Source organism: Copidosoma floridanum, unplaced genomic scaffold (assembly GCF_036245765.1).
Source record: "Copidosoma floridanum isolate Cflo_tuat_1 unplaced genomic scaffold, Cflo_Japanese_pri ptg000025l, whole genome shotgun sequence".
Classification (NCBI taxonomy): Eukaryota; Metazoa; Arthropoda; class Insecta; order Hymenoptera; family Encyrtidae; genus Copidosoma; species Copidosoma floridanum.
Window position 1 is genome coordinate 6,041,243 of NW_028321902.1, and position 24,707 is coordinate 6,065,949.

Below are 24,707 nucleotides of genomic sequence, written 5' to 3' on the forward strand. Positions count from 1 at the left end.
AATAGCTTAACGTGGAGTCTCCCAACTTTAACAAACAGCTAATAAATGACCCGCCGTTGCGCGGAAAGAGAGACGGGTTATTCCCGTTGTTTTCTTGGCGAGTCTTTTCGCGCGCAGCGAGTCGAGCAAAAAAGCCTGATGTTTTTCCGCCTCTCGAGCACAGCGCGCCGTTTCTGCTTCTCGCCCATTGCGTCTTTGCCCATCTCCCCCTGGTCTTGTTTTATTTTTTTTTTTTATTGTTATACTATTTCTAGTTCCGCCGTCTTTGTTTGAGAGAAGCGTGACTTTGCCAGCTGCAGTGCTCCCGGAAGACCGTGCACGCGAAGAGCGAGCATTGATTCGCGATGAGTTGTCTGTTTTGAACAGTCGAGGAATCCCCGAAGTGAGAGAGAAGGAGAATAATTTCTTCCACGCGGTAAAGATGGTACAAAACGAGCGCTGGTGAATGTAAAATCTCCTCGAGCTTTGCTGCGCACGGACGAGGTGGTGTTTGTACGTGTACACTACAGACGAGGGAGTTTGATCGATAGTATACTGCGTTTTTCGCGTGCGTACGGTAACGCGGTGTATTAATTTGAGATCGTTTTTAACGAAATTATTTATTAATATTACTCAGGTTTTTCAAACAATTGTACAAGTTAAATGTGTTTAACAACTTTGCAGTTGGTATTGACGGGCGTGTGTACAAGTATAAAAACAGGTCATTCCTTTGTTTCAGTTCAAGGATGAGGGTTGTGATTCACAAGTTGCGAGTCTTCTCCTCCGCTTTCGACAATGAAAATCCATCGAAACGTAAAAAACCCCTTTAAAATCCCATTTAAAAACTGGCTGTTCTCTCTCTAAAAAAAAAAAAAAAAAAAAAAAAAAAAAAAAAAAAAAAATCAGTTACATCCCGTTGCGGTAAATGAGGTCGGACGAGTAAAATCCCGCACTTGGTGTCTCTTTTGAAAATCAACCAAAGCATACATCCGAAGCTCGATGCCGCGATCGACCAAACAAGGAAGTGTGGAAGTGTAATACTGATGTCGAGCGAGATGACTCTTAAATGCAAATTTGTACCTTTCAGTAAACGCATGGCATACAGGCAGCGATCGCGATCATTCTCATCTATACAATATCAACGAAACGTCACGTTTTCCAACAACGTATACATACATTATGATTATGTACATAAGCTTTTTTTTTTTTTTTTTTTTCAATTACACACAATAAGCGCCAATGCTTCGATTAAGACTAAGGATTTACCTAAGATGTTTTCTTTTTTTCCAACATAAATAGCTATTGAAACGGGGTGTACTTTTTTCGTTTTCAAAAAAAAAGGAAACAACGGGTTCGCACAAACATATCATCTTCCTCGTCTACAGTAACACTCGTCACTCGATTCGACCACAATCATCCATCGCCAGTAAGGACAAAACTATATTTACAAACAGCTCGATACGCATTATCCTGCTCGCCACAATGTATTTATAGTATGTATATTTGTCTTAATTTTATATATATATATATATATATGTATATACGCATATCATACAAACAATATGTTGTAAAGCCTTAACGTATGTACAAGAGACGTGTGATGGGGCAACGAGTGTTGCGGGCCATGGTAAGATGAAACGGCGCAAAAGCAGATGGTACCTATGGGTGGATACCCCTCGATCCGTGTGGTCACGAAGACGAGGTTGGGCTACACACGAGGATGAGGAGCAGGAGACCAAAGAGCAGTGGACTCGCGCCGGAAGACGTTGCCGAGCTCGCGCGGGGCAGTTTGATCTCGACCTCGGCCATCTTGAAGATCGAGAGCAGCGGGTGGGTGTAGACCTCGTGGTGCCGGTTGTTTATCTTGTCGCTCAGGCCCTGCAGCATCGACGCGCACTCCTCCTGTGAACAAAGCACACGCGACCCTTCAGTTCAGTTTTTTTTTTTTTTTTTTTTTTTTTTTTTTTTTTTTTTTCCGCTCCAACATATTATACTCGTGTAGCCTATGTTTTGGGTGTCAGTGTTGGTTCCTCTTTGTATTTTTACTGTTTTACACGGGTTGTAAGTGCAGCTGTCCGACGTTTGTAACGCACATACAAGGGTAGTCGTGGAAAATAACGCTGGAAGATTATCGTAAGGGATGAAAAATGAAAATCCCATTCTCCGGCCCAGCTCCCGGGCTTAAAATAGTCTTCGCAGGTGAGAGGAAATTGCAGCCAACGCGACCTTGATCTTGCGTCGTCTCTTGGAGGGCGACAAAAAGCCATTACCTCGGCGGGGAAAATTCGCGACGGAAATTAAAGATTCAGCGAGCCGCTCCGGTAATTTACGGCGCAGCTGTCTATCGGAGTTTTTCCCCCTGCCAATGTATACCACTCCCTTTTCTTTTCTGTCGCGATTTCGAGGGGAGTTGGATTCATCGGCTCAGGCGGAGATTATTACTCGGTACAGTCGGGGTCGCGACCCCACACTGGAAGTCCATTTCACGAAAATTTAAGGGTGAGTCCATCAGAGAGGGTCTAATTGAATGAAAAACCTATTGTTTTCTGCGTGGAATGGATAATTTCAAGGGAGTACTCTGTTCTACCTTGATGCTTAAGTGATAATCAAAGTTTTTTTGCTTTGCTTCACAATATCAGAGCATAAAAATAAATTGTATTTTTGGGAATCGTTTTGGTGGTTGAAAACAAAGAGCAGAGATAAGATCTCGAAGGCTTGCAGCCAAAAAATTGGTTTATGGTTGTTTTTCATACAAAATTTTTAAATGATCCTAAATGTTTTAGTATAAGAAGAAAAAAAAAAATATTGATGTTTCGTTCACTAACTTTTCAATAAATTTTAATTTGAAAAATAGCTAGTTAAAGCGGATTACGTTCCCATTCTAATTTTCAGTAAACGCACCTGAGAAAGGAACCTGAGCTTCGTACCTTCCAATTAATAATACAATACAAGCCGTTGGTTAGCTATGAACATACATTACAAAAGAAACTATTCTCACGCAAGTGTGACAATGGCCTGATAATTTGTATGCTGAACTTTTGACACACTTAATCGTTGCAGGTGACTAATGTTACTACCCAGACATTATTTCCAAGCGAGTGATTATTCAGCGGCAGTAAGTGTAAATAAACAGAAATTGTTCAAAAGTCGATTTAAAAGTCATTACGCGCGTTGTGCTCCAGTTCTCCGCAGCACCAGAAAACACAAAGTAGATTTTCACGAGGATTTCATAAAGGGGCGCGCGGCTACACCCATACACATCTTGTCGTAAAAACGAAACGTTTTCTGTGGGCCACGGAATTAGAGCTGCGCCGAAAAATGTATTATTAAACTTTTGGCGATAAAACAGCCGAGCACGTATTTTTGAGATTAAAAAGATTACGTTGAAAAAAAAAGAAGCGAGAAGATCTGGGGAATTTAATTTAATCCAGTTACTGCGTACGTATACGGTCCTTGAAATTTCTCCGCCCCAAAGAACCACAAATCAAAATAAAAAAAACTATTATACTTATTGTTTTATGTTGCGACGAAGCCAAACTTGGCGCGTATCTGCAGTGCAATTAACAGTAACACCATATGGGCAAAAAAAGGAGGAGAGAAGCAGAAAAGAAAAAACACCCAAGGAACCATTGCCGGCACCACCGAACTGCAACTATTGGGACCGAAATTCCCGAGACTTGACAAACAACGTGCTTAATTTGCACAAAAAAGTGACCACCAGCGGATGCATAAACGTACGGTGGTCCGGTTTCCACATATCCGCAGCGCATTACCAGCTCAGGTGCGAACAAATTCCGCCCAACGTCTTTAGGACATTCCCAGCAGTTGTGCACTGCTGGTATAATTGCACCCCTGCCCGTGGGATTAGCCGTTCGCGACCTCCATTCGCGCGAACTTTCCCCCGAGTCGATGGGCGTGGTGCTCTTAGCCACGTATGCTCACATGACTATCATGAAATTTATTGTTATTTGAATTTGTTTTTTTGTGATGGTTTCAATTTTTTTGTATACTGTTAAGTACTCCTTTCCTTTAAATCTCTAGTCCTGCTAAATATTTAAGAACCAAATGTAGCGTCAAAGACCTGGAGGTTAGTCAGGAGACATTTTCATAATATTGTGGGGTGTGCGTATATGGTACTACTTATATACACACAATATAGCTCAGCAGCAACGAGAGCAGGTTGGATAACGAATTTTCGCCACGCGACTGAAGAGCAAACAAATAAGGGGAGGTGGAAAAAAAAAAAAAAAAAAAATTACTCGCAGAGCATGAGCCAGCCGCAAGGGTGCATAGAGCGCGAGAGGGACACGGCCGCTGGTAAAGAGAGTATCGCGTGGTGGTGTGCAGTGCGAGTCGAGAGGGCGGAGGGAAAAAAGTGAAAAAATGAAGCCACGAGTCGGGAAGGGAGTGAAAAAAATCGTGGTTATAGGGCACGTATATGTGAAGTTGGTACAGTAATTTTTGTTTGTAAGCATATGGTGATGTATATATATTTCCAGTGTATGAAATAGATTATATCCGCGGTGTGTTGATTCAATATTTAATGTACACATATTATATCTGTTGAAAAACGTGAATACTCGGTATGTAAAATTATAAATTTATGAACATCGTAACTTTCAATTCATTAAAATGCCATGAAAAAACTTTAACTTTCATGTTTATTTATTATATACATGTACTAATTATACAGGATATGTGATCCGTGGGAATATTTAATGTAAAAGTTTGAAACAATAAACAATGAATGATACAAATATAATTTAGTATTTTAGACAAGTAAAAAACAATAAATTTATAGTCTAAAGCATTAATTTTTAATGAAACATGATTTTTCTACAAATAAAAAAACAAACTGAAAAACTACCATTGCACGAAATGATTGTACTATGTTGACATTTTTGAAAAAACTTGAAAAGTGATCATGTTTTTTAAGTTATCCTTTAGCGAGCTTCGTTAAAAAAACAAAGCTCGAGTAGCAATTGCTGCAAGTACGTCAAAGTCCTGAGGTACGCTTGCGGCGCAGTTATTTTGACTAATTTTCCCTCGATCTTTGACGAAACACACGTACGCTCTCCCCCTCGGCTTTACAGTGATGAAAAGTAGAAAAAAAAAAAAAAAAAGAAAAAAAAATTAGAAGAAGAAAAACCAAACGTGCTTGGTCACGAAATGCAAATGAGCCGTGTAACGCTCGCTCACGTTTTCCTTCATTTTTTTGCCCTCTCGAGTTGCCTTCTTTACTTCGTTTTTAATTGGATTTTTTTTTCCCATCTAGAATGAGGCATGGGGAAAAGATAATTGAGCGTCGAACAAGGGAGAAACTTTTACGGATGTTTAAGAGGAGTCTTTTTTAAAGAGGAGCTGCACAGGCGAGGGGAGGGGGACTGGCAGGCATCAGCTTTCGGAAATTGGCTTTGCGCGAATTGATAAGGCCGGAACTTTTTTTTTTCTACTCTCCGTTTGCATGACTCGAACTGACGCCGCTTGTGTTTTCCTCTTTTGGCTGAATATAGTTTTCATCCTTTTTTTTTTTCTTCTTTCCTGTTTTCTATTTTTGCTGCTCGAGGCTTCCTTCAAGTGTATGCTTCTCTTGAGAAAAAAATAAAAACACAAAAGAAATCATTTATGAATTGTAATTTATGTAAAGGTAAGCGCTTTGTTTTGAATAAGGACACCGGCAAGTCAAAATAAGGATGCAGTAAAACAAAGAGTCACGGGTTACCGTTTTCTTGGCATAAATCGCGCGTTACATATTCATCATCTCTTGTCTGGCATTTTTGTTCCCAGCAAGATTTTCCGTGACATTTGAAAATAAAACTACATACTCCAAATAATGCACTGGGAGCATAAGAAGAAAAACTATTTGTTTCAAAAGGTTGAACGACTTTTTAATGGACCCCCCGTGTTTTTGCTATCGGGAAAAGGAACATTGATTAATTGTTGGTTTAATATGCTAATACACCAAAGAGTCACGATAGGCCGATTATGTTTGCCGGTTGTGATGGTGGAATTATGAAAAATTAATATTTCCCTGAGCTGCCACACGTAGAGAAAAAAAAAAAAAAAAAAAAAAGTAGTTACAGGTGTGGGGTCGAGGGGATAATTGCGGGTAGGGAATCGAGAGAAAGGATAATTGTCGAGGTCGTAAGATGGGCCTCGAGTCGCTCGATACTACATGTTTGCACTCACTATACGTATACGTGCAATGTACCAACACAAGTGGCCTTTGGCGTGTGCACCACAATTCTCTGGTCGTATCGCATGTCGACGACCTCGAGTTGATTTTGGCCGCAATTTTCTCTCTCTTAATTTTTTTTTTCCGTACATTATGCGGCCAAATCTATCCATCCGGCTTTCGCCACGAGACAGCGCATGTTCGTACCTTACACAGCTGAAGCAAAGCCGTGCGATAAATCGCACATACCCTATCTGCGATGCGAGGCGGAAAATTATGGTGCGCCTTTTGTGTGCATACCCACTCTGACTCACACGAGTACTTATATACAGCACATGGCGTTCCCGCGTTTTACATTTTGAGGTTTACGTGCTTTTTTTTTTTTTTTTTTTTTTTTTCATAAGAGAGCCAAGCTTTGCAAGTACATTTTTCACAAATCGAGTCCTTTTGATGAGTTTTTTTAATGCACCAAGCTGCGTACTCCATCTCTACTCCTCGTGATCTTTTTCGTTTACGGGGCTTTTTGGAACGCGGGTACTTTCTCAGAGGTGAAATTGTGTGACATGAGATTAGAGAGAGAGAGAGAGAGAGAAAAAATTTCCTTGTTTACAGGTGATACACTCCAACCTGTAAATGAGCCATTTAAAGTTAAATCGCTTTCATCTAATAGGTCTTATTTACCTCAATTCAAACACTAATTTTGCTAAATACATGTGGAAACGCTCTGGAAAAACATAAACTCGAGGAGCTTAAAAAAAGAGATAGGAATCTATTATGCCTGTATACGAAAAAAAAAAAGGAAAGTTAAGTCACGTAGGCACGCGAGACTCGTGACTCGTTCGTTGTTCTCACCACCTCATTCGACTTTCGCGTAAAGTTGTTATTCTATCGCTTTATTTATTTTTTTTTTTTCGAGTAGGGGTATTCGAAAGTAATGATGGATACTTTTGAACTTACAAGTTTTTTAAAAACTATCTACTTGAAAAGTATATGATTCGCGTATGTTAAATACTGCCAACTATAATTAAAGATAAAAAGCAGTGAAAAGATTTCAAATGCTGTACGTTCCATTAATGAATGGAAAATATAACACGTTTGAAAAAACTTAAAATCAGTTTTCCGACTAAATACAATTGCTTACGATATGTAGCAATTTTTTTTTTTTTTTTCAAGCCACTGCTACGAGTATTTTAGAGATTATTTAATTAAATATAACAGCTACAATAGTTCAAACACCCTGTTCGAAATCTAAAATTTTCAAAATAATGCCTACCCCTATACTTATGGTACGTAAGCCACAAAATGTCTGCTGTGTATGGGATCGTTGAATTTCTAGTCCGAAAAACGAGTGCATAGAGACATAAATTGAAATGTTCAGGATCTGCAGTTTTATCTATGCACGTATGTAAGGTGTAAATATTGTGCATAGGACTAAGCTGAGGGTAAGGGAGGGAGTAAAAAAAACCTTTTCCGCGAATTCCCCAGTAAAATTTGTAGAAGCTATCATTTCGGTGTTTTCTCTTTCTCCTTTTCACTTGGTAATTTTCATTCAATTTCACTGGCACGCGGTGCACTGTAAAATAGAGAAAAAAAAGAGAGAAAGAAGGGGACGATTATCGCCCCGAGGCTAAATAAGCTTTTTTCGCTTCAGGAACAGTTTTTTCGACTAGATTGCTTCGTACTTGCCCAAACACCAATTGCTGTACCTACAATCTCCAAATGGCACGATTCGAGTGAAATTCAACCATTGAAGGGTACCTCCTGCCGATTTTTTATTTTATTTTTTGTTCTTAAACAAACACCCACTAGATTGAAAATCATCAATTCATCATCATTTCCTGTCTGTGAAAATATTTGTCTGTTTCTCAATTGAAAAGACACTTTCCAGCCAAAGAAGTTTGTTTCCCTTCGCAGATGGCCAACCCGAACTTACACACACGCCCAAACATTTGTGCCAGAAAGTGGAGCTGGTATGGCCTGTAGTGAGTACAAGAGGACAGTCGAGAGTCGGGAACTTCCCGAAGAGTTGCCCAAGTAAACATTTCGCAGGACAAGGTTTACTCAGTCCATCGATCGGGACTCCCTCAAAGGCACGAGCGAAAAGACGCTTTGCTGTGGCAATAATTTATGCCTCTACTGTCGCTCCTCCACAATCGTATGGTCGAGCTCGTGGAGATAGTAGCTCTTCCTCTAAACGTTTACAAAATGACTATACAGAAAAGGGACGTTCCATGAGCTGGTGGTGCATATTCATGTTGTAATATAGGAGCGCACAATGGGGGCAGCTAATTAGAGATGCAAAAAATTATCCAGCCAAATTCTGCGGAGCCAAAGGAGGAAGACGCGGCTGGGACGAACAAAAGGAGGAGCTGGAAAACTTTTCTCTCGAATGGAAGAAAAGAGTGGCCCATTCGATCGCTACGGCGATGGTGCCATGGCCGGTTACGAAGTTTATTGGCGAGGTGGGCTTAATTAACTTTCCGGGGGGACTCTGTCGCCGCGATCATCCATAAGCCGCGTCGACGTTTCGGAAAATCCGAGGAAATAATCTGCTCGGCAGAAGAAGAGGAAGATGTTCCTATTCTTTTTTCTTCTTATTATTTTTCAGATCAGATTGTTGAAGTTCTGGTGAAGGAGTGGGTAGAAGAAGCGGAAATAATGTTATAATATCGATGGAAAAACGATATGGACTTTTCGTTCTAGGGGTTGAAAATTTTCTCTCTTCTACGGTAGGAAACCGAGGAAAGTTTACTGTTTCTTGAGAACTTGGTATTATTCTCTGAGTCAATGAATCATTTCAGCTCGAGTTTGCTTTTCCTCTCCGTTTTTGGAAATTCATGGAAATTTTTGAAATTTTAGTTTAATGCTGATTTTAACGAGCTGCTCCGCCTCAAAAGATGATGTAAACGAGAGTAAACGTTGTAGTCAACTTTAAACTTGTAAAAAACTTTCTAGGGAGAATGTAGAATTATCTGGTAATTGTCAATATTAAGGAGCCAAAGATTGCATCAAAAATGAAAAATAGAGAAGTAGAACCAGATGTTTAAGTAACATCTTTAAAAAAATTTATTATAGACGAAGAAATTGGACTAAAAAGCTATTAATAATGTTTTGAATATGCATCTTAAACATCTTAAGTATCCGATGCTTTTATGACATTATTAATGATATTTATTATAAACATAATTAAGAATGTTGTAGAAATGTTTCTTTGTCTATACTACAATATTTTTATAATAATTCTAAAACGTTTGGCACTGTTGGATGAGTGCCGTTTTCATTAATTAAATTAACAGAGGTACTAATAGAAATGTAAAACAAAATCCTTTAGGTCCCTAGAAATTTTGGATGATGAAGTACTGATACGAAGGGAAAGATGTAGGTCAAACGTTCACTTTACAATCGATCGATGAAAATTTCTTTATGCTCATTAATTTCCGAGCGTCTAATTGCATTCATCGTATAGTATACAGCAAATTTCAATCATCTCAGTCGACGTTGCCGTTGTCGTGGGGAATTTCCAAATCCGAAATATCTCGAGACTGAGGGATTCTCTACTCAAAAGCTCATTAGAGGCTCTGGGATATGTCCCCCAAAGTACCAGAGAAGAGAGACTTGTCCTCGAAATACCCCATCTGTACGTCGATCGATGGCTTCCTCTTATCAAATGCGTCGATGGTATGTGATGGAAGCATAGCGGAAGAGGAAGAGTAGGACAGTCCATGTTACGCTGGACATGCGAGACTCGTGTACTATTCCCGAATGTGTACCTAATTAACTCCTATTCTCGGACATGGAAATTACTCTAAAGAATATCTTATGCACTTCTACATTCACTTCTCCTCTTATTTTTCTCTAGTAAAAATTGGATTTACTATAAATGAACTCTGCAGTATTTCGTTTTTTTTTTCAATCTGAGTTCAACAATACGATACAACCATTGGGTTTTGGATCACCGACTAGATTTGTGGCAAAGCTTTTTCGAGTCTGGTTGTGGGTGTACATGTACAGGTACAAGGACATGGATCGAAATTCAATGAATTTAAAATGGCTAAAAATCCGGTGTCACTGATCCGTGGATTGTGAATAATCAACTTTGAAATGTCCTCGGAAAAAGAGAGAAGAGATTTTATTGGATTATCGACGGCAGTTTTGGAAACTCCAATTCGAATTCGGTATTTGGTCCAGCCTCTGTGCTTTTCGGATAATCCACCAACTCCCCCAACCCCAATCCCTTCCAGCTCCTATGTTATGCAGATCTTGATGATATCCGCTCAGTCCGGTTGTGCAATTGAAAATGATTTTCACTTATACATGGCATATATCTCTCAAATATAAAATTACGAAGATGGTCAAGTTGTTGGGAAGTTACACTTTATTTATCCAGTTGATCTCCTCTGATCTTGGTAACTTTCAAGTTCTTGGTCCTTGGGACGATGTGATAGGTAGTTGGGCGGCGCAAAAGGTACAGATCTCGAAGAACGGGTGCTTCCACATTACACGTTACCACTTCGGTAATGGCTCCTTTCTCGTAATGGCTGCAAGTGTCAATGGCAGGTTTGTCGTGTCTTCTCCTCTTGGAGGGAAACTCCTTGAACTATGATTAATTTGGCTCATGATAACTTGAGATTGTACAGCCCAAGAAGACAATAAAATAAACTCAATGAGCTCCTTAGGATTATAAACATTTGGATGCAAATAAATAGTTTGGTCGATGGCACAAATCAAGCGCGGGACCCTCGGAAGATGGTGTGGGACGTCAACTGCGCACTGCCTCGTGGCAGGTGTTCCACATAGATATGCGATAAGCAGATGATGTGGGGGTGAGAAGGGGTACATAGGCACACATCTGGCATTGGGCCAACGGAGGTGCCACCACATACGCCTCCCCACCTTCTGTATCCGCATTCCCGAGCATCGATCCATGTCCCTCTTTTGCTGTTGGTTCTCTTTCGTGACTTTTCATTCATTTTCATGTAACCTCTTTGCAAAAAGGTAAATTCTCTCTCTCTCTTTCCTTACCATCCTTATTTCTCCTAGCTGTATTGTGTTACTTCCCCTTTCCTCCCTTTGCCGGGTTGCTCCACTGATTTCACTGTTCCAAGCCCATCAACTATCATAATGACCCTTCTCCACATTTTGCATTTCGATATCCTCTACTTCCCTATCGTCGTGTGCCTTCAGATTATCCTGCTTTCCTTTTTTATCCTCGTTTTTAAACTGTTTTACGGTGCATTTGACTTTTTGGGGGTTTAAGGCACGTAATTTGCATACCCTTATATCTGAACATAGCCAATGGTAAAGTCATCATTGTACATAGAGAAAAACTTTCACACGATCTTATAGCAAAATTTTTATTCGAAGAAATGAATACGAACTTTCTTGGCTTTGCGATGCAGAGTCTCAAAATTGAGAATCTAACATCTTTGGATGTGGAGCCACCAAGGAGTCTTGAAAGACTGTACAACTGTATATGTGGAGATGCACCGACACCAAGTTTAGGTAGCGCAACTTTTCGACTGAACTTCTTTCTTCAAGTATATATTCCCTACCAAAGTACCAGCTGCCTCTGCCACTATGTTATACTTTCTGTGGCTTCGTCGATTGACGAGACTTTTTCTTATTTCTTCTTCGGTTGAGCAAACATTAGAAGGAAAAAGGGGTTTAGTTATTCGGCGATGATATCGTTTGGAAGCAAACGGGAGGGAGGAATCTCCATCTTCTTCTGTAGAAACAGAAGATCACTGTGGCAACGACCGATTCTTCTTTTTCCCCACAATCTATGGGATGAGAATCCACGTGTGCTTCTTACCTCCACGACTTTTGTGCTTCATCCCCCCGGAAAAAAATGTCTCCACTATGACTCTCTCGCTTATCGGCTGCTCTCGATTTATTTCGTACGTTCCTTCGACTGCTGTAATCACCGCGTTTTTTCTTATAGTTCCTTTTTTTGTTTTTCCCGTTCTCAGGGGACAGCCTTCTCATTGATTTGCGTTAAAGTTATTTTTTCTTTTTATTTTTGTGCTTATAAATAAATAACTACAATTCAAGATATTGTACGAAAAGATAAATAAAAAAGTAAATGAAGCGGGGAACAATCAGTATCCATTTATTTAAAGTAGGGCGATGGTAATTGAGTTGGGAACTTCAATTAATCTCTTGGCCCATCAAACTGTAAACTCGTTAATTCTAGAGGACAATGATGACTTATAAGTTTCTTTATGAATTCCAGTGCAGCTCATCTGTTTTAATTTCAATTGAAAAAAAAAAAAAAAAAAAAAAAAAAAAAAAGACTTGGAAGGTGCGAAGTAGAGCCAAGCTGCTCAACAAAAACAGAAACGCGAAAAGAGGATCAGGAAATGGTAAAAGCTGAGTGGGATGAGGTACAATGGTCGCAGCGATCGATTTCGCGAAAAGCGGCTTTTCCTCCTTTCCCTTCATATTGACGAACTTTTCCACCAACGCGTGTCCAGCAGCAAGTTTTCTTGCACCTGCAAACTTTGCATTTTTTTGCCTTCATAAATATGCTTGACGAGATTTATGGTACTTTAAGTATTTTTCGAGATCTATGTTCTACTTTCGAGAAGCTGCTTCCCTTCTTCTCCACTACTGTCTTTGATTTAAAACGTGGGAGGACAAACGAATCGCCGATCCGTGAGGGGCGGTAATTTTAAGAGCTGCACGTGGACTGAGCTAACAACCATAAGCGTCACTTTGATTTACCCAGATGCAGCCCCAAGTGGGTGGGAAACGAAGTATACTGTTCCTAAAAGTTTTGTGATTATGGAAGACGTTTCTACGGTACAATTGTGATGAGACGAAAAGATAGACATCACTTTAGTAAGGATCTCCTTTTCCCCCTGCGAAAAAAGTAACTATACACATTTTGCTTCACGATCGCTGGATTCTAGCGGTAACTCCGCTTGAGCTTAGATGAAAGTGTCATTACTACTGCCACATATATTCCTGGGCGATGCGTAATAATCTCCGAATCGATGTTTCCCCATTGTTGGCTTTCTTGTGAGTTAATACATCCAGTAGTTTGACATGTGTCTTATTTCGTTCCCACAAGTGAGTGAGTTTGGAACTAAATAGTAGCGAGAGAGAAGAATATTACTTTGGGGGTAAATGTAAGAAAAGAAATACAGGTGCTATCTCTGCTTATCCGGAGGATGACGAAAGTTCATTCTGTACGTTCTTTTCTCTCTCTATCGGGTATTTATGTTTTTCTCCCTCGGACTGCTAAAAAAACATAAATCTTGAAATATGTCGAGATTTTTGGGGAAACTCATCAACAGCATAAATAGGCAATACTCACTGCAAGGTTTCATACAAAAGTCATTGAAATCACAATATTACCGATTGACAAATACTGGAGTATATGAACATTATAAAAAATAGTAATACTATTTATCAAGTTTGAACACTCATAACTTTACAAACAATAGCCACATAAAAAATACTGTTTATTAAAATATTATAAGAAAAATTTGTTGAAGAAATGTATGAGTGAAATGCTGATTAATTAAATATAATGTATATTTTCTATATACACCTATGTGATAGGGAATCATCACGATAGTTCTCATTCGAATCATGATCAAAGAGACCAAACTTGACCCTCAACTGATAGACACTGTCGCTCGTATGTCCTCTTTACCATTTGACCCACATAACTCACTTTTATTATACTGAATAAAATTACATCTGAACCATGTTTATTACTTAAAAACGTATCAATTAATGAATTGTTTTTTGCGTAAATTAATGTCTATAGCCGTGAAAGTCGAAGCTAAATCACAAACCACGTTATCACCAAATTTAGTTTACCTTGACGATTTTATCGATTTCTGTTTGTTATCTCAGTACCTGGTTCCTCCAGGATAGGGGGCTAGCTTTGAAGTCTGTGCGCGTAATTGCTTTATTAGAAAGTGATTAGCAGCAGCAAATGTGCCGGAGGCCGCGGTTTCCCGTCCAGAGTCCAAGACTCGCGAATTTGAGGATATCGGGGCCCTTCCGTGGCTTTTGAGGCTTCAAACTGGCAAACTATCGACTACGTGTACCACATCCCTATGGAGTAGAGTTTACGGGCCAAGAGAGGCGTCTGGGGGAAAAAGTAGGCCATCGGCGAGTATTGTCGAAACGAGAAATTTCGCTTGGCAATATTGATTGGTTAATTAAAAATGAAGTGCCACCGACGATTGGTAGGTAAAGCCACTTTTGGTCCAAATGGGCGTCGAAGCGGAATTGGTGAGGGGAGGCGAAAAAGTCAACAAAAGTGGCCACCGAGTAATCCGTTTTTTTACCTTTAATTCGAAAAGTAGAGAGGTGAAATAAAAAAAAAAAAACTACAGTTTATATTTACACATGCAGCCGTCGGTCGGGTGATCGTAAATTGATGAATTTTCTCGTTCTTGTTTGCCAGCCCCTGCACTACTCCCCCTCTCATCCAATATTTTCAGAATCGCTTTGCAGTCAATTGGCTTCTATACATGCCTCCACTGCACGATCGCTATTTCCATAGCCCACTTGTGCGTAGGTATACGCATACACTCCTATGTATACGTATACTAGTACTGTGTTTTTTGTGCTACAGAAATTAATCGATCATAAAGAGAGGAAACAAAAAAAAAGACAAAAACGAGTTTTGCATACTGTATCTGATGTATAACAGATATGAGTTTTATTTCTGCGGGTAATTGCACACTTGAGTTGGGTCATTTTTATTCACGTGGTTTCGTAAATTAATAATGTCAGGGATGTTGGAGCACAATGCAACTACGACGAGGGGTGGAAAAAAAAAAAATTGATTCTGCTCGTAAAAACGTTTTCAATTCGGGACTATACGGGATGCACGAAACTTCGGAGTACTTAAAAGTCGCAATCAAATTAGCAAGGCAAATGCGGTACAAAAAGTGTCCCGACACGGGGGCATGTTTCTATACATATATACATTTTTTCTTTGATTTTTCGTCCTTTTCAACTGCAACGTTCGTGGGGAGATTTTTTAATTTTTTTTAATTTTTAGTAAGTCGACGTGAAAACGCGCTCGTGCCAATCACAGAGAGCCCAAAAGTCCAAAAAAGCTAGAATTTTGGGAGAATAATGGACACGCGCACGAATGCACCACATAACGTGGACGAATAAAATACCATCAAAAAAAAAAGGAAAAAAAAAAAAAAAAAAGAAACCAACGGAAGCTGGACAACGTTGCGAGCGTGTACTGATATATTTTTCAGCTTCCCCTGTTGTTCGCAGTCGTTCGTATACGTATGCGCGTATTCGGTGTCTGTACACCTGGCAGCTTCGGGGCGATTTTATCGCGGGTATTATTATTACTGTTGCGAGAGACGTGGAAACTGTACCCGATTTTGTCCTCACCTAGTTTCATTCGTCTTTTTTTTTTTTTTTTTTTTAATTATCATCAAGCGCACGGTTTCGAGGTCGATTTCATCGCTATCTGTAGGTTCATACGTGTAGGTTTTTTAATAAAAAAAAAAAAAGTTCTTTCTTAATTGGTATTGATGAAGGTATTGATATGGCAGTTTTGTTTCACGACAAAATTAGTGATATATTTTCACTTATTAAAATCATGAGAGTTTGTTTGGAAAAGTTTTCACTGTAAAATGAAGTGCCGTATTTTTTTCTGCATAACTCAGACCACTAAGTACAAGTAAGGCATCACTTACCTTGACGCGTAGGAGATGCTTGAGGCTCTGTGCTTGCGAGACGTTGTTGCTGGACGAGCCGTCCGTCATTAGCCGGGCGACCGCGATGACGTTCTCCTTCGTCACGTTGTACAGGAAGATTGTGCACATCGTCTATTTTGAAACAAAAAAACATTTTTTTTTTAATTTTATTTGAAAGGAAGTAAATAACAAAGTAAACATATTATAAAATGGTACTGAAGTGAGTAGTGGTGATTACCTGGTTATTGACTTCTTCTCTCATAAAACTGTCGAGGGAAGACACGGCATCTACGACGGTTAGGTTGTGGTGGGGTTTGAGCAAGTTCTCGTCAGTTTCGCTGTACCCGAGGAACATGAAGACTCCGTGTGGTATATTGTACGCCTCTGTTATCAATAAATTTTTTGGATTTTTCTTCATTCATTAAATGTCTGTATTTTTTTTTTTTTTTTTTTTTTTCTATATTCCTCACAGTATTGATAAAAAAAATTTGCTTTTTCAACAAAGAAAACATAGAAATTTTCGAAACCACCCGTGGTTTGTGTTTTTTGTTTCTGAACGATTGTAACATTCGAACGGTTACCTTGGGAAAACCTATACCTGACAAAGAAAAACAAGTTTTTATAAGAATTCTTCGTTGAGAATATCAGTTTTCAAGTGTATCAAAACAAAGTTGATAAAATCGTACACACAGCTGATTTAATACTCTAAATACTGCTTGTTAAGCAACATTTTATTGAACCCGCCTCAATTGCTAGTACAGCTTTAGATCATAGTGCTTTACACAGCCTGTATTCCAGTGCATTTAGAGTTAGTGAAAATTATAATCTTATTTCCTGTTTTTCGTAAAAAGTGTGAGAGTATCTAAATGTACACCCCAAAAGCAATCCAAGCTTGAGTAAATTATAGAAAAGGAAAAAAAAGGAGATGGACGTAAAAAAAAGAGCGTGTCCTATAGTGATTAAACACCGTCGAGGTCACCTGTGGCGTAGGAATAATAAACACTAATTGGCGTTGGGGTGTATACTACTACCACCGAGTAGTTCCAGCGAATGAAGTGAAAGGCAGTGGTGGTACTCACCGGGGGCGGGTTTCATGCAGATGAAGCGGCCGCTGTAGCAGAGGCATCGGCCCCGGTAGGCCTGATAGGCAGGCGCCGCGTGATTATAGAAGGCAAAGTCCGTCTTGCAGGGCGACGTCTCCACGCAAATGGCACTGCAGGTCGCGCTTTCGTTCTCGTCACACTGGCATAGCTCCGAGCACTCGGGCTCGTCCTCCCGGTACAGCTGTGCCGACCAACAAAGCACAAGGACATTTATTTTCGAGGAGGATACTAGTGGGTCTCTACGTGCATACATCTATGATCTGAGGTGGAAATTATCTTTGCAGTGGCACAGATGAGCTTGCAAAAGCTCTTTTTTAGGACCCATACGGTTGCTCATTAAAACGTCAAGGCAATTAAAATAAAAAAAAACGTGTCTCTTGTCCCCGTTTTTCTTATTTCCCTACTTCTGTTGCAAAACAAGTGCATCTATTGACTTAAAGCAATTCTCTCACACACAAAAACGAAAAAAATCTCATATCACGGATAAGAGTATCGTAAGCAAAAGACAAAAAGGAGACTCGGACAATTTTCCAATTTTTCTCTCCCGATACGCAAACATACATTCTGCCCGAGTAGGAGATAATGCAAGAATAGTCTAAAATAGTATAGTGGAAAACTTACCCGCTTGAGCTTTCCTACGCGGATGTACTGATGAGACTGACCCGTCCTCTGCACGACGCAGTAACCTGCAAGAAGAGAAAAAGACAAGCGTACAGGCAACACTACGCAATATCGCTCTCCCATCCATCCCATCTCGCTTTCAACTAACGCATTCTTGCCTGCAGCTACAATTTTTGAAATATAATGTATGGCTCTGTTTTCCGTGAAACAAATGGCTTCTCCGATTTATCTTTGGCAAACGGAATTTCCTCCACCTTCTATTTCTCGCAGCTTGAGCTTATTTTCCTTTGTTCGCGTTTTCATTGATTTTCCGACGTTTCTCGATTGTTATTTAGATTATAGGACTTCATTAAAATTATATACCAACCGAACTGTCAAATTTGTCTACTGAACACCTACAATGTACAAAAATCGACAAGGTACCAATCGCGTTCAACAAGTAAATAAAAAAAACAAAAAAAAAAAAAAAAACAAAAATAGAAAGTAGAGACAGAACGTTGATTTTTCTAATATCGGTACGAGCCTCAGGGCTTTAACCAAAGAAATACTGAAGCTACATTCAAAGTAAAATGGAAAGAAGTTCCTCTGAAACAGGAGCGAATGGGTAAGAATAAGCAGAGCTAGAGACTTGGAACCTTTTTTGTTCCCTTCGAGCGACAAAAGCGCAATCGGCACTTCGCCAAGCCAAGCCGGTGGGGCGATCAAAGGCTCCCAGTCGGTGACGTCTGAATCCTCTATATGTATGTACAGTCCCTCCTTTTCCGAATAAGCTTTCGTCTGTGCTTTTCACGCGCACACGTCATTTTGTATGCTCAGGAAAAAATGCGCGCACGAGTAGGCCCGGAATTTCTTTGTCGCTTTTTTAAGTATACATACTCCACCTTTTGGCTGCTTTGTCGCGTGTTTGTACTGGTACATTTCTCGGGGGGAAGAATTTCTTTTTTTTACCTTATCCAAGACATTGTAAAAAATGCTTGTCTCTTCAAATGCATTTTTGACTTTTGACTCCCTAAAGTCACAAAGGATATCCAAGCGATGGAGTTACAGAAACATCAGATGCACAAAAGTAGATTTTCTCGACGCAGAGGGTGATCAAACAATCGACGGTTGAACTCGTGCCAGAAAATTGACAAGCGCCTCGAGGAAAAGAACGACGCGATCTCAAACTCTCTCTCTCGAGGAAAGTGTTTCGACGATCTCCTCCTTACTTTTATTTCTCTTTTTCTATTTCCCTGTACCTGCGCTCTGACATCTAGGAATTAAAATACGTCCGTGGGGAATTGCCATTCGATTGTCCTACAAAGTCACACAACTACTCGTTCCTCTTTTGTCTCGACCTGATTTATTTTTTCCTCCACTCGAGCAACTCTGTCATTGATCTTCCGTTTTCGTACAGCCGGATGTTTTTCAAATTTCCAGTATGCAGATCACCAACAAGAAGCCATTCACTACGGCTTTCGCGTCCAATTACCGGGTTTATGCAAGTATTAAAGCCGATATTTGACATTTCGATGTTGCATAAGTTATTACCGACGATAAGATGCCGCAAACACGGAAAAGATTTTACACATAATCAGGTTACGTCCTTCCAGCTTTGACGGGGAACGAGTTCACTCGAGGAGGAAAAAAATATAGCTCCGGGAAATATCGAGCGCCCTAGCCTGTGTATACGCAAAGTTATCGCCGACCCGACCTTTATATTTTAAAAAAAAGTATCGCTCAAAGGCTGCGCGAGGACGTACATAACGCTGATTAAGAAGCCAATTTTTTTTTTCTTTCGCATTTTTACTGTGACTTACTGCGAAGCAGTTGTATCGGTAAGATATCGCACACCTGTGTTTTTCCATCAATAGCCATTATGCACGCATTGGTTTTTCTTGTCCTCAAAGTCTTGTAAAAGACAAATTGTATTACAACTGCTCAACTCATCCGTGTTATTATTTTTTTTTTTTTTCAATAACTCTTGAAGTACGAAACTTGGGAAGTCTTATGAATTGAAATTATAACTTTGCAAAGTACTCGATAAAACAAAAAAAATCAACTCACGTGGCGGTGGCGTGCTCGGCGTAGTAGGCGCTGGTGTGGTCGTCGTCGTCGTGGTAGTGGTGGTCTTCATCGTCGTCGAAGTGGTGGGTGTAGTTGTCGTGGTGGTCGTCGTGGTGGCCTCGGTAGTTGTACTGCTCGGCGTGATAGCCGTGGACTCGGTGGTGCGTTCGGTCTGACCGACGGTTTGGACTTCGGGTATGACGTTGTCCTCCAGCTCTTCCTTCATCCTGTGGTTGCCTTCGTTTTCGGACTCGGCGAGGCCGAGACTCGTGGCGGCGATCAGGGAGACTCTGGGGGTGGCTGGGGAAGGTAGTGCCGAGGATGGCCTCCTTGGAGACGTTCCTTCCGTGGGGCTTGGCTCGATGGACGATGTCGTTGGTCTTATGTGGTTGTGGTGATGGTTCCGCCGCGCGTGAAAGTCCTTTTGCGCCTCGACTGCGTGAAAAAAAGGTTATTCATCGGGTGACGAAAACAAGTGGTCGATATCAATGTTTGGTCAGCCTCTGCGGGAAACATCGTTTCTGGCTCAGCTGAAATATTTGACGAAGATTGCCTTCCTGTCCTCCTTTCTCACTTTTTTTATACGTACATTGCAATTTACTAATGATGATTGAAAATTTACTTTTTCGGGAAACATATCAGTAAGTTGCATTAATGAATTGAATTACGGTTGTTCTGTGTCATAAATCAACGTTACGAGTTTTTAGGTCAATTAAGTAAATAAGTGACTATGATTCCACTTTTGTTGGATAAAAAATAAAAATAAAAAAAAACACTACTTCTAACGTGAGCGAAAAAAAAAAAAAAAAATTTAGTTTCGGAAAACCCGTTAGAGAGAAATGAACTAAAAGATCCCGGCAATCGTAAGAAACTTTTTTGGCCTAATTGTGTAATGAGTAGGTAATTTCAGAAAATACGCTCGAGAGCACCAAGAGAAGAGCCAACGCGTAGCACAATGGGGGCGTAAAACGGTATTTGAAATCGTGCCAAACATAAAAAAACTTCGAGCCCATTTCAGCTTTTGACCTACACCACTTTCTTCTTTATGTACACCTACACCTACAAAAGGCTTATCCTTTATTTCCTATTCCGCAACATCAAAAGGCAACAAGGATAAACGAGCAACTGCAAAATTTCACCCTCAAAATCATCCCTTGGTCGAGTTTGTTGTGTATGTTTTCTTACGTTTGTCTATTCTATTTTCGTACCACAAAAGCGACAGAGTCTGAACATAATAACTGCTCGAGTGCTGTGACACGTGAAAAAGTGTCTCCAGCTAGACAAGTTCATAGTGAAAAGCAAAAGAGAGGGAAAGTCAGACGGCGAGAAAAAAAAAGGAAAAAGTTATTCTTCCAGAGAAAAGGACGGGTCCTCTCTGAAAGGATAAAGAGAAAAATACTCCACACTATTCCGAATCGCTCGTTATTTTTCGCGTCTGGCGACCGTATCGGGTCGACGATCAAACTGACGAGATACCACCTCTGAATTTTCACGAGATGTTCCTCTGCTTTTCACCCCTTGCACTGTACGTGTGTACCCATGTTTCACTATTTTTGTGTGATACTCGGCCTCTTGGAAAGCAGTACAATAGCAGCAGTGTATAGTCAAAGATTCGAGAGATTCCCCACATTTTTACGCGCGACTTTTCATTTCTGGTGCTGTCGCTGTACCACAATATCTTAATGATTTATCTAAACCTTGGAGAAAGGGAGGAAAATAGAAGTATGTCGATGCGACATCTTTCACCAAAGATTCGTCCTCAAAAAAAAAAAAAAAAAAAAAAAAAAAAAATACGATCGGACAAGTGTCCCTTTCCCTATCATTTATCCTGTGCTACTTTTTTATCCGTATCATTGTCTTTCAGTATTATTTTTTCTTTTTTTACGGTGTGGATCTCCTATTCGACGCGATTAGCTTGGCTCCATCTCTTTCTCTCCGAACTCGTTTTAACTTTCCAGTGGGAAAAAGCCCACCGTTTGCCGTTACGCTCACCTCCTCCTCGTATAGGTACCAAACCAGTGGTGTACGACTGGAAGGGATTTGGAAAAGAATTTTTCTAATTTCCCGGAAGAGCTTCCGAAGCGGAAGAGCTTTGTGCGTGTTTCCAGTCTGGCTCCTTTCTGTTGCTATTTCTTTTTTTTTTTTTTTTTTTTTTTTTTTTTCTCAACTCGAGCGATCGAGATACAAGCAGAACTAGATGAAAGAGCGCAGTAGTGGCACGAGAGCAAAGAAAAAGTAGCGTTACATTTTAAAGAGAAACCACAACCACCACATGCGCATCAGTTCTACTTTTAAATGCTGGTCTGTCTCTATCCTTATTTTACTTGTTTGGCCAGACTCGAATTGTTCAATGATTGGTGATACCATTGTTACACATATTTAAAGTAAAAACCACTTAAACGTGCACTCACCAACGCAAGGATTGACCCAAAGCAGCCGCTGCCATCCTAGGCACTCGTAAAACGACGTAGACTCGACCCCCTTTTTGTCCGCGCTCCTGCAGACGCAGTTCGAGCGCAGCTCCGTGCCTATGATGCCCAGCATCGCCGCACGGCACGTTTGCGCCGGACCAGCGCACTTCTTCGTTACGCTGTCTATCGCACAGCTCTGCTCGTAATGCTCCAGCTTTGTCCTGAGGATTATTGAAGAGATTTTTTTTATTTTGTGTCTCCAGCTTGAACAAATTTTAAAATTTTCTCAACATAAATTTAATGTGTAAAAGAAAGTATTTGTATGCAAAAAATTGCGCAACTGTGAGAGTGAAAAAATTTATATCAAAGGAATTCAAGAAGCGCAACTCTCCCCAACGTTTGAAATGTCTGTAATAGAAAAATTCATCAGCGCATATTTCTTATTCTCCCTGAGCCCCGTCTCTTTTGTTTCTCCCGTCCCGCTTTAGAATTTATATAATTTTATTTCATATCAGAAGGCACTTCACATTTCGCACCGCCACGGAATTCTTCGTCTCTAATGCTTCGCTACCTCCTCTTGTGTTTCTTCTTCAACATAAATTAACAAATTTTCAGCCCCGAGAACCACATATCTCGCAACCACGACCTAAATGTGTGTCTTTCTCATACGTCCAAAATTTAAATACGATAAAATAAAAGTGTTCCAGCTGACCTGCAAATAGGATTTTTACGGCAATTCTCGCCGAGGGTGTCGCACGTGGGCGTCTCCGAGCCAGCCGGTACGCGCAGCGCACACGTCGGGTGCATCTTCTCCTGTGCCATCATGCACTCGTCCTTCGTGTGTTTCCCCTCTGATCTCCTGTAAAGAAGCAGAAGAAAAAAAAAAAAAAAAATACATCGCAAAAATTATTGCAAATCATTTAAAAGTAAATTGTATTCATTGATATATTTTCGAATAAAAATCATGGCCAGGGACGAAGAATTTATTTTTGTTGCAGAAACCAGCGACGAGGCAGAGGTGACCCATCAGCGGTTGAAAAAGTTTGCCGTATTTTATTATCGAATCTGTCACGCCGGCCCACCCGACACACCTATTGTCCGAAATCGCAGCTGGAAAATTCAAAAGAGCGAAACTCTCGCATTGTAGGGTGGCACCGCTGGGAGAGAAGAAGTAGTCAAGTTTGTTATGTGGTCAGACGGTGGAGGTGGAGCGCCTCTTCAAAAGTTTGCATACAACCCTCTTTTCGAATATATTCTGAGTTGATACACTTCCGTACATGTGAAGTCGGCATGAGAGAGAATATAACAAATAATAGAAAAGTTGTGACCCTATCTCTATTATCTGTACTCCCCTCGTTTCTATAATCCAAAATCTGCGCTCCTTCGTCCTTTTAAATGAATACTCGGAATCATCGAGATTACGCATAATAACGTTATTCTTAACCCAAAATTAAATCAGATTTCTTAAGGTCCCATTATTGGCATCATTCATTATCTGCGTCTGATCGAATATTGACTATTACTACTTGTCAAGATTATCAACTTTCGTATTATACAGCATGATATGTAACGGTGGCATTTCCCGAGAACCGCGTGTAGAGCGATTTTTTCTGACGCGAACCCCGTTGGAATTAATTTTTTAGGGCAAATAGCTTTTAAATGGGAGCCGATTGAAAATACGTTCCAAACTACCCCTAAATGGGGTTGGAAAGCTGTAGCGCGCCCGCATAAACTCGCGACGTTGCCACATTGTTATTGGAGCTTAGTCGGTAAGCAGTGAGAACTATATCCATGTGCGCACGCAAGAGCGTCAGCTACTGCTGGTAACTTGAAGGTTGAATGTAAAAATTTTTACCTTAAGGTAAATATTGTCTGCTCCTTATGTTGTCAGTTGTTTATCCATCACGCGCCTACTGTCTTTCTCACTCTCATGTTGGACAAAAACATCTTTAAATTTTATACTTAAGTAATGTTACCTCGAATGAAAGTAAAATACCATATCAGTAGGGATTTGTCCACTCTACACGATAGTATTTTTGCAAAAATAGTCGAGCTCTTTGTCAAAAATATTGTTGTTAGGCATGTCTTGCTTACGTTCCCGGGTATGTCGTCTGTACACGATTTAGAACGAGTCCATTCATAAATTGCAATAATCAAGTACCCAGGAAGTACCCGGCAAGTGCCCGGGAAGTACCCACCAAGTATCCGAGGAAGTGCCCGGGAAGTACCCGCCAAGTGCCCGCCAAGTACCTGGGAAGTGCCCGAGAAAGTGCCCGCCAAGTCCCCGCCAAGTGCCCGGGAAGTACCCGCCAAGTGCCCCGGAAGTCCCCGCCTAGTACAATACAGTCGGGTACTTCCCGGGTACTTGGCGGGCACTTCCTCGGGTACTTCCCGGGCACTTCCTCGGGTACTTCCCGTGCTCTTCCCGGGTACTTGGCGGGTACTTCCCGGGCACTTGGCAGGTACTTCCTCGGGTACTTCCCGGGCACTTGGCGGGTACTTCCTCGGGTACTTCCCGGGTACTTCCCGGGCACTTGGCGGGTACTTCCCGGGCACTTCCTCGGGTACTTCCCGGATACTTCCCGGGCACTTGGCGGGTACTTCCCGGGCACTTCCCGGGTACTTCCCGGGCACTTGGCGGGTACTTCACGGGCACTTCCCGGGTACTTCCGAGGCACTTGGC

The 24,707-nt window shown here is 40.7% G+C and overlaps 1 protein-coding gene across 1 annotated transcript in view; it reads right to left on the reverse strand.

The window, feature by feature from the left end:
- Positions 1–1,603: 1,603 nt before the first annotated feature.
- Positions 1,604–24,707, reverse strand: part of Gfrl (Glial cell line-derived neurotrophic family receptor-like) — a 143,592-nt gene continuing 120,488 nt past the window's right edge. The window contains exons 11-18 of the mRNA XM_089595495.1: positions 22,737–22,883; positions 22,025–22,245; positions 19,614–20,048; positions 17,568–17,632; positions 16,923–17,127; positions 16,082–16,227; positions 15,844–15,975; positions 1,604–1,881 (exon numbers count right to left, since the gene is read on the reverse strand). Coding sequence (XP_089451621.1) covers positions 1,669–1,881; positions 15,844–15,975; positions 16,082–16,227; positions 16,923–17,127; positions 17,568–17,632; positions 19,614–20,048; positions 22,025–22,245; positions 22,737–22,883 — 1,564 coding nt within the window. The 3' untranslated portion in view covers positions 1,604–1,668. The remainder of the gene's footprint in view (positions 1,882–15,843; positions 15,976–16,081; positions 16,228–16,922; positions 17,128–17,567; positions 17,633–19,613; positions 20,049–22,024; positions 22,246–22,736; positions 22,884–24,707) is intronic.